At 45.2% G+C, this 9342-nt stretch overlaps 1 protein-coding gene across 7 annotated transcripts in view; it reads right to left on the reverse strand.

The window, feature by feature from the left end:
- Positions 1-8464, reverse strand: part of HERC3 (HECT and RLD domain containing E3 ubiquitin protein ligase 3) — a 43845-nt gene extending 35381 nt beyond the window's left edge. For 5 of the 7 annotated variants that reach the window (XR_013774333.1, XR_013774334.1, XM_079306279.1 and 2 more), the window contains exons 1-3: positions 8396-8464; positions 5271-5315; positions 3666-3923 (exon numbers count right to left, since the gene is read on the reverse strand). Coding sequence is in view for 5 of the 7 variants with exons in the window: in XM_079306279.1 (XP_079162405.1) it covers positions 3666-3891 (226 nt within the window). In the remaining 2 variants the exon portion in view is untranslated. Of the gene's footprint in view, positions 1-3665; positions 3924-5270; positions 5316-8070; positions 8146-8395 lie in introns of those variants that run through there. The other 2 variants (XM_079306277.1, XM_079306278.1) reach the window with 2 other exon arrangements.
- Positions 8465-9342: the final 878 nt, after the last annotated feature.

The raw sequence follows: 9342 nt of genomic DNA on the forward strand, positions 1-9342 counted from the left end.
CTAGCTGTTTCACACTCCTCTATAATTCCACCCAGGTACCTTTACAGGTACAGGTTTTTTTCCTAAAACTACTGCACTACAAAATTATTGCTTAGAGACATAATGTATGTTATTATCTGCTAAATTTCAGGAAATCAATGCAAACTTTGCAAAACAGTGGGTTCAATACTTGATAACCAGAACTGCCAAGTTGCTTTTCCTAAGACATGGTCAGAGACTCTGGAGACTTCAAGGGCATAACAACATAAGTGAAAATTAGGGCAGGTCAGACAGAAGCTTTATTATTAATCATGGTCATGGTGAGAGAATGCTGGAACAGCATTCCCACCCCTCTGCATCCCTGCCAAGTGATTGCAGAGACACAAGCTACAGAATGTGCTGGGGAGGAAAAAAAAAAAAAAAAAGGTGAGAGAAAATGATCATAGCCAGATATCCAGCCCTAAGAGGGGTGGACACCAAGTACCTCGTTCATCACCACAATTGAAGAAAAACTGAATTGGCAAACAGTGTGACAATGTGGGAAACTGGCTTGTGGCAGGGCCATGGGAGTGCCACACCTGGTATCACCCTGGCATTATCAAAAGGAGGGAGTCTGAAACACTTAGAAGCAGATAGCTTTTAGTTCAAAAGGAATGTTATGTTAGTTAGGATAAAGTTCTTAGGCATCTTAAATATTAATTTTAGCACCTCAATGTAAAATCCAGAGGAAAGGGCACTTCCAGAAAATAAACCTCTACTGACTTAGGCTCTTTCAGAGGCATGCACTCCCCCAGTAATTTCTGTTCCCTGTAGAGGAGAGGCATAAGAACCACTTTGCCAGCTGCTATCCCCCTCTCCACATTACATCCACAGGGTCAGCAGATGTGACCATAAACACAGCTTTTAATTAGCACATTCTCTTTCATTTCAAAAGCCCTCTAAAAGGCTGCTCCAAGAGGAACTGCTGAAACAATTCTGTGCCACTGTTGGACATTTTTGTGAGCAGCATGAACGAGAAGCAAAATTGAATAGTGGTAATAAAAGGGAGCTTTCTCTTAGGGAAGACCTAGGCCTAGGCAGCAGGAAGGGGATCACTCCACCCCTAGGAAGTCAATGCAGCCTTCACAAGGCTCAAAACCCCCTGCACATTATTTTTGTGTCTCTGTGTTACTCTCAAACACAACGGAAGCACTCTGTAAATCCCTGGTAAGCATATGTGAAGCCCAAAGGAGGCTCCCCAGGGGCTGCCTGAAAGGGACAATCAGTGTTGTGTCACAGCCTCCTGCATCAGGAGATGGAGCTCACTTCCAGAGCTGGGCAGAGGTCACCCACTTCCTGCTGGCCTCATGGGCTTGGCAGGATCAAGCCACAGGGCAGGAAAACCAAGAGACCTCAGCTCACACTGCCCTGCCCAGCAGAGGCTGGAGACATGCAGCTCCAGGACTCCCAGCTCCTGGCATTTCTCCCATTCTCTCCAGCTGACTACTCCTGACAGGATCCTCTATCACTTCTTTCAGCTCAGGACCCTGTGTCCCATACATGCACCTTCATCACCTGTCAGGCATGGCTTCACTCACAGGCCCACAACAATGGAAAACAGAAAAGATCATCTTCAACAGGCCTTTCTACACAGAAGGTGTAAGGCTGTCTTTATCCCATGCAGAGGAAATGGGGGTGAAAGATGGCTTGATTCTTCTTGCTCCCATTTGCAAATGGAAACTAAGGAACTCAGTTCCCAGTGCTGCAAGACAAGTACAGAGGAGTGTGTGGTGGGGCTCTCTCCAGGTTACTGTTACCATAAAAGCTGCTGTGACTGGTCACCCTAAGCTAAGAAGAGCCGCTGCTCCTTGCTTTACAGCACATCCCTCCCACCTGCCCCAGCCAGCAGAAATCCCATCACAGCCACAGCCAGTAATGCTGTGCTGAAACACCATTTCTCTGGGATGGCCACAGGCTCCTCAGAGAGCAGCACTGCAGAACATTGCTCAGAAAAAATATAACTGGGTAACTGCAGGATAACTGGGACTTGGTTTCACATCTTGGGGACAGACCTTAAATTACGGGGTGGAAGAAGGGCACTTGGGATAAAACAAAGAATCTTTCACTTCTATTTCAAAATCTCAAACTGGCCCTCTTTTACAGGTCTAGCTGAAAGCAGGATTACCTAGTTAGAGAGAGGTCTACACTTCAGCATTCAGGATTCATGAAGTCCATCTCCAGCTCTGATCTAGTTGCTGTGAATCTTCCATTTTCATCATCAGCTTATGCTTGCTTAGTTTTATGGGTAAAACAGCAGTGCAGTCCAAAGATGTTCCTCAGAGTATCTTTGCAGCACTCAAAACAGTACTGGATTTCTGGGGCTTCCACACTAGCCTTCAGCTAGCTGGGTGGTTTGCAATATCCTCAGCAATTTGAGGTGAATATTTACTAGGCTTGGCTCCCATTTACTAATAATCTCATTTATTCCAGAGCCTAAATTTACAAGTCCTCAGAAGACATGCACAGAGAGCACTTAATAGTCCTATTGTTCCCAGTCTCTTTCAGTAATTGTCTAGAAACTACTTGCAGAAAAAGCAAGAGAGGGCAGATTCAAGGTCAACTCCTCTAATCCAGCACCCTGCTCATCCAGCATCCTACACCTGCCAACTCATTTTGAGAGAAAGAGACAAAAGAGAGAGGAAAGGAGCAATAGGGTCAGTCAGGTCAGATTTGCACATACTGCATGGGGAACTGTGGCTATTCTGCACACACCTCCTCTCTCTGTCATGCAATAATGGGTTACACTAGAGAAGACCCAAGCCCTACAGAGGGTAGCCTGTAGTTTGAGGAATTTTTGCTCTAATTACCCACAGCACAGGACTGTTATATTATGGAAACAGAAATACCTGTATCTTTACCACATGCCAAAACCAAGAAGATAAAGGAAGGTAAACTGGAAGGCAAACATTCAGAAGAATCCAGAAGAAAGGCTTCAGGGTTTCTTCCAAGAACAGCTAACAACAAAGTCACTCCTTCACCCTGGGAAGGAGAGGCAGTAGCTGCCTGTGGTTCAGCACTCATGAGCTCTGTCCACCAGAACACAATGAAGATGCAGTGTGAGTCTGGGCAACACAACACTAAAGTGACCATTTTTCAGATTAGGAAAGCAAAAAGGAGTGAAGGCACAACTTGACAAGGGATTCTGAAATGGGGAAACAAAATTTACAAATCCTCTAGGCCAAACACAAGTTTGTTTTCCACAACTATAATCAACACAGATCTACTTGTACCCTTTGGTGAAAGTGAGAAAACTGCCAGCAATAGCTGAATAAGAGTGGGCCTAACAATGTAGTGCAATTGAAAAGAAAAAGCAAAAGGCACTCATGACTCATGGGCCTCTCCTCCTTTTAATAAAGAGACAACATAATGCCAGATAACAAAATCTGCCCTGAGACCATCTGTGCTCGCCTCTGTTTTGATGCATTTCCCAGGCAAAGCGAGCAGACCTGTCTCCTCACCCGTGCTGCTCAGCTTTAGCTTTCCAGAGCCAGCTAGTGTTATTCAGCATCACTACTGTGTTATGTGAAACAATTATCAGCTCTGCTGGCTGCTCCAGCTCTACAGTAATCAGCACAAAGCAGCTTCTATAACGTTCTCAGCCCACTAGCCTCAAGACAGTTTGAAGTGCATATAAAAAGGAGACTTACCTGGCTTGCTTCCTTCACAGTCATGTCCCAGTTGACCTTTGGTGTTCAAGCCACAGGTATACACCTCCCCACCTTCCAACAGGAACACAGAGTGGTTTCCTCCACATGCCACCTCCTTGACATTTCTGTCGTGGATGAACCCATACACCTGTGGTTCAGGAATGATGACCTGGAGGTTGCTACCTATCCCAGGTTGTCCATAAGACGAGTAGCCCCAGCATAGCATTTTCTCACTTTTCAGCAAGTCATGTATCCTTCCTGGGGAAGAGAAAGAGGGGAACGAGTGTGAATTAAGCAAGTACACCACAAATGATCCTACAGAGATCCAGCTGTTGACAGCAGGAGGTGGAAACAACCAGAAAAGGCATTTCCTGCACGACTGTCAGGTTTGTGAATTGTCAGTAAACCATTACACAGACAAAGAGTAATCAAGACAGATCAGCTGTGGTACTGAATCAGCAGCTTCATGCCTTGGCCATCTCCATCTGTGAGGCAGTAAGAATGCTCTGAAACCCAGGAGACTGGGATTTTAAACTGCAAAAATTACAATGCTTTATAAATCAAGTATCAAACAATGCCCCAAACCAACTGTAATACCTTTCAGGCTAACAGGTCCAAATCTGAACTTTTAGAGTGTCATATTTGACACCACTTCTAAGTAACACTTTAAAAATTTCCTCCATGGTGGTTAGACTAGACCTGAACAGAAAGACACAGCTATTTGTGGTGTACTGGCCAAGGCAGAAATATGTTATTTCTGACAAACACAGATTAAGGAGTACTTTGCTCAGTTGAATGCAGTCTTGCACCCCAAATTTGTGCATGCACACACATACACAATGAACTTGAGCCACACACTGAACACACACACCCCTGAACTGCAGCAAGAATTACACAAGAAGCAGCAGTTCACGTGGAGCAGCACATTGACAGCTTGGCCCTGACAGCAATGGACAGGTCACGTTGATGCAACTCGCCAGCAGTCAGGTGTTATCTTCTGAGCTGTGCTCAGTGAAAGTCAGGGATTTCAGAGTGGGGTAACACAGGAGGGGAAAAAATACAGCAATACAAAAGGTCCAAGGAATTATTTGGCTTGAACTTGATAAAGACAACAGGATGCTAATGCATAAAACTGGGGGAAGAAAACAGCTTTCCATAATAAGCATGTGAAAGATTTTAGTAATACTTCTCTGTCACCCATAATCTCAATAGTTTTGGGCTATTCGTTAAGCATGCTATACTAATAAGACATTGAGAACTCCTCTGATTAACTATAAACTAGCTAAAGCTTTTTTTTTTTTTTTTTTTTTTTTTGGTGCCAAAGGAAGGAGAAAGAACATTAGAAAATCAAAGCTCTGAGACATGAAGTCTTAGGACACACCAAGTTTTAACCTACAGCAATTTGCAGCAGCAAATTTACTAACACAGCACAAGATAGAAAAGCAAAAGGTAACTCCTGAAGCACCAAAGATTCCTTCTCCCACTCTGAGCTGACAGGAAACACATGCATTCAGTTTCCAAAACTTGGTGCTAATTCAAGCTCTAGGTATTAGCAATAAAGCTTTTCCTAATCTAAGCCCTAAGCAACGGGTGTTCACCTCTTACCCTTTGCCTGTCAGCTGTGGTCACTTCCACGGAGACACCGCTAAGCTGGAAGGGGAAGGGAGAGGATGGGATTTTCCAGTTAGTACTTCATCAGTGGTGCAATTTCCTACCACAAACTGTCGACTAGGATCTCTTATTAGGTGCTTTAGAGTAATGCAGGACCCCGTTTATCTCTAGCTGCCCTTATAGCATAACTCAACTCATTCACACCCACATATGCTTATCACTGGCCAAAGCACACAGAGGAAAAAGCAGGAGGTTGCAAGACACTGCCTGGGTAAAAAAGCAGAAGCTTACAAGGTTCTGCCTAGTTAAATCAGTCATGGTCTGTATTTGGTTGCCCTAAGCACGAAAGCCTGATGGAAGATACCCATGCTGGCTATGTCAAGAATAGGAACGCCGTGGGACACAAGAAAACTGAAATGTGTGCATGTGCTTTAAATGTGCTTTAAACAGCTACATTTAGAGCGAACTCCATGTTCTATCACACCACCAAAAAAAACCCAAACTAAAAATGCATGAGCAACATCCTGAAGGTGGCAGGGAATCGTTTCAAAACTGCCTCTGGAACGGCAGAAATCTGGGACTGCCATTTCTCTCAGCCTAGGGAACTGCGTGTTACAAAGACATAAGCAGCAATCCTGAAGATCCAAGGATCATGTTCCCTGCTAGGATAAATAAATACTGCCTCTGAGCTGAAAAAAATTCACCAGTATACGACTTCAACTACAATGACATTGTACCACACGAGCTAAATATTAATTTGGGATATATTCTAAAAGGGTGCCTCAACACTCTGCTCCCTACAGACTACAGTCATCTTCTAGTGCTATTTTCTTTTAAAAATGCTAAAAATACATTAATGACTTTTCTTGTGTTCATATTCCAAACAAGAACTTGCTGCTAATGGGCAAGGGGATATGTCATTAGTAAGAGAGGGGTTTTTCCTCCAGCCAAGACACTACTTGAAACAGGAGGAGTTCAAACTCCCTGTACTCCACATAAACAGTAGGGTGATATTTCAGAGTTCAACTCCCAAGTCATGCTAGAGGCTGCATTTTCTGAAGCTCCTCATATTTAACAATCTCTATACCAGACACAGAAAATCTGGTTTTCGCTAGTTTTTTAAAAATCATCTCTATCGACTGCCATCCCCATTTTCCAAACATTTTGCCAATAAATTTCTGTGCAGCTTGGTTTCACAGAAACAGACCAATACTTTCCAGTGGAGAGTAGAGCAAAAAACACAGCTTGAGTGTACAGGCACAGCTGAATATTTCAAATGGCCTGGTGAATTTACTTATGTTGAAGACATTTTTAAAACCATGACTTTAAGACTGTTTTTACTTCCCCTAAAAAAATGCTGGAGGTTTTAATACATTATATGTTCAAGTAGGAGCTTTGTCCTGAAACACAACGAGACTTTAAATGACAATTTCACACTCTACTTCCAATCTGATTAAGGCAGTTACTCTTCTTTGACAGTAGCAGAGGAAGTAAAATTGCATGTGCCACTGCAAACTACCTCTACAAATTGCATATCTTTCTCATACTAAAACAACTACATGAAAAGTTTCTAGTGTCAGCAAGCAGTAATAGACATGTGCCTGTCCATACACATGTATATATTAAATACATTATTTATATTCACTTAGCTGAAATTTTATATAAGTGATTAATAGCCCTAGTGCTCAGCTCAATACAGCTTTAAAAAGGGGATTTTTTTTTTTATCTTCAGAGGGAAAACCCTTAGGGGAGAAGTTTTTCTTAAATGCATCAGTTAGGGATTAAAGTTCAGAGTTCCTTTTAAAAATTGGATTGCAAAAAGCACAAGAACTTCAGCACCCAACCACATCACCTATTCCTGTTCTTCAGCAATCCCAACACAGCCAGCTTGGTATTCATGTTTCAGAGCTAAGAACAGATGCAATGCAGTAAAACCATTTGCAGAGATTTCTCACATATAAAGCAGAGAGGGCAAGATATAACACCACATCCTCAGACCCTGGCATTCCAGGAATAATTCATCATCAAAACAGCGAAGGGTATACACAGCACAGCTGGAGCTAGGAAAACCTCACACTGTGAGGAATATTTTGAGGAAATCTATTGTGGGTGGAAGACCCACCCTCTGCCTATAATAAGGTTCTGCTGACATACTAAGTATATGTCCTATGGTGAAAAACCAGCCCCGGTGGTTTGGTAAAATAATAACACTGCATGTGTGATCATGACAGGATGTATTGTGTCTTTCTTCTTTTTCTTTTCCTCTCTCTTTTTAAAAGCTCTCATGCCATACACAGCCTCTCCTCAAAATCACACAAACGTATTCCAAAACCATTTCCACTCTGCGCCCTTTCTGGGAAAGTCACCTAACTAAATATCACGATTACAACAAACAACACTCAAGGCTCAATGCTCTCTAAACAAAGAGATCTGCCAACTGGCAGAGCATGAATAAACAAGTTTTTCCTTCCCTCTTGTTTGTGAGATTTCAGATAACAAATGTGTTTCTTCTACCAGCATTGCTCAACAATGACGGGATTTACTGCCTCTTTCTGCCACTAAGCCTCCAAGCTCACTTTCTCCTTCTTTTTGCCTCCGCTTCAGTCTAACTCAATGTCCAATGTAAACCAGGTTACAGAGCAAGAGAATACAAGGTGTACCAGCGAATGAGTTAAAGCACGAGCAGAGTATTTCCACTGCACAGCCGCATGCCCCCAGATGGAAACACCCCCAGAGAAAACACATAAAAATAGACACCTAAAATCAAATACGACACCCCCCCCCGCACCATCACCTCCATTTTGCAATGCCAGTAAAAACACCGCTCCCTCCCTGCCTTCACCCCGGGCTTCTTGCGGCGGCTCCCCGCGGCCGGAGCGGCGCTCCCCGGCGGGCAGGCACCGGCGCCGGAGCGCCCAGCCCCGCGCCCGCCCGCAGCCAGGTGATGGATGCTGCGGCAGCGCCCAGCGGCTCCCGCCGCAGCCCCGCGCCCGCCCCGGCCCGGCGACGCGCGTCCTGCGCCGCGGACAGCCCGAGCCCCGGCTCCCCCACGCGCGGGCTCGGCACCGTGACCGGCACAGCCCCACGGCGGGGCCGAGCCGCCCCTCACCTGCACTCACCGCCGCCAGCCCCGCCGCTGCCGCCGCGGCGACGAGGAAGTGCCGGCCCCGCTGCCGCCGCCGCCGCCGGGAGTGACGCGCGGCGCGGCCAATGCGCAGGGCGGGGCGGGGCGGGGCGGGAATCGCCTTTCCCCGCGGGCTCCGGGCTCTGCCCCTCCCTCCGCGGCTGGATTGCCGCGGGCGGAGCGCTGGGGACCGGCCGAACCCCGCTGCGCTGCCGGGCTTTAGGCTGGCGGATCAGTAGCCGCTCTAAACGCAGCAGAAACCCAGCGAAGTTAAGCGCATTCCAGAATTTAAGCTGTTCTAAATGAGGGTCTCAAGGGAAAGGCGGCTTTCCAGTGTTTGAAAATCAGTTAAGCACGAAATGTCACTTACTAATAACAATAGGCTGTTTCTTCTTCATTTTATATGGCCTCTGGTCACCTGGCAGGCTCATTTTTTAGGAACTCCAATTTTATACGAAGTTTCAACCTCTAAAAAAGGGTTGTTGTCAAAGTCTCCGGAGAGAGAGGGGAAAAAAAAAAAAAAAAAAAAAAAGAGGCCAATGAGCAAGCAATTATGTAACTCCCACGTACTGATTTTCTGGCTTTAGTGCCATCTATTAGAAAAAGACAAGAGCAATGCACAAGCTGGAACCCGTTCAGACCACCGAAATTACGAGAAATATTTGGAGCAAACCTCAGACAGGTGTTTGCAAGGGCTCAGAATAGGGGGCAAGAAGTCCCTAGGTAAGTTCAGTGCCCACAAGTATTCGTGGCCCTTATGCTACATCTCTGACAGCTTGGAGTGTTTGTACATTTAGCAGAAAATGTGTGACAGATCAAGTGAAAAATCACTTTTTTTTGCGTGGATCGTGCGTGTTTAGAATAAAGAGCTACTCCAGTGTGAAATTACACCTGTGATGTAATTGGCTTAATCAGTCTTACAAGCGGCTGAAAGCATAGAAG

The sequence above is a fragment of the Erithacus rubecula genome (genome assembly GCF_903797595.1).
Source record: "Erithacus rubecula genome assembly, chromosome: 5".
NCBI lineage: Eukaryota > Metazoa > Chordata > Aves > Passeriformes > Muscicapidae > Erithacus > Erithacus rubecula.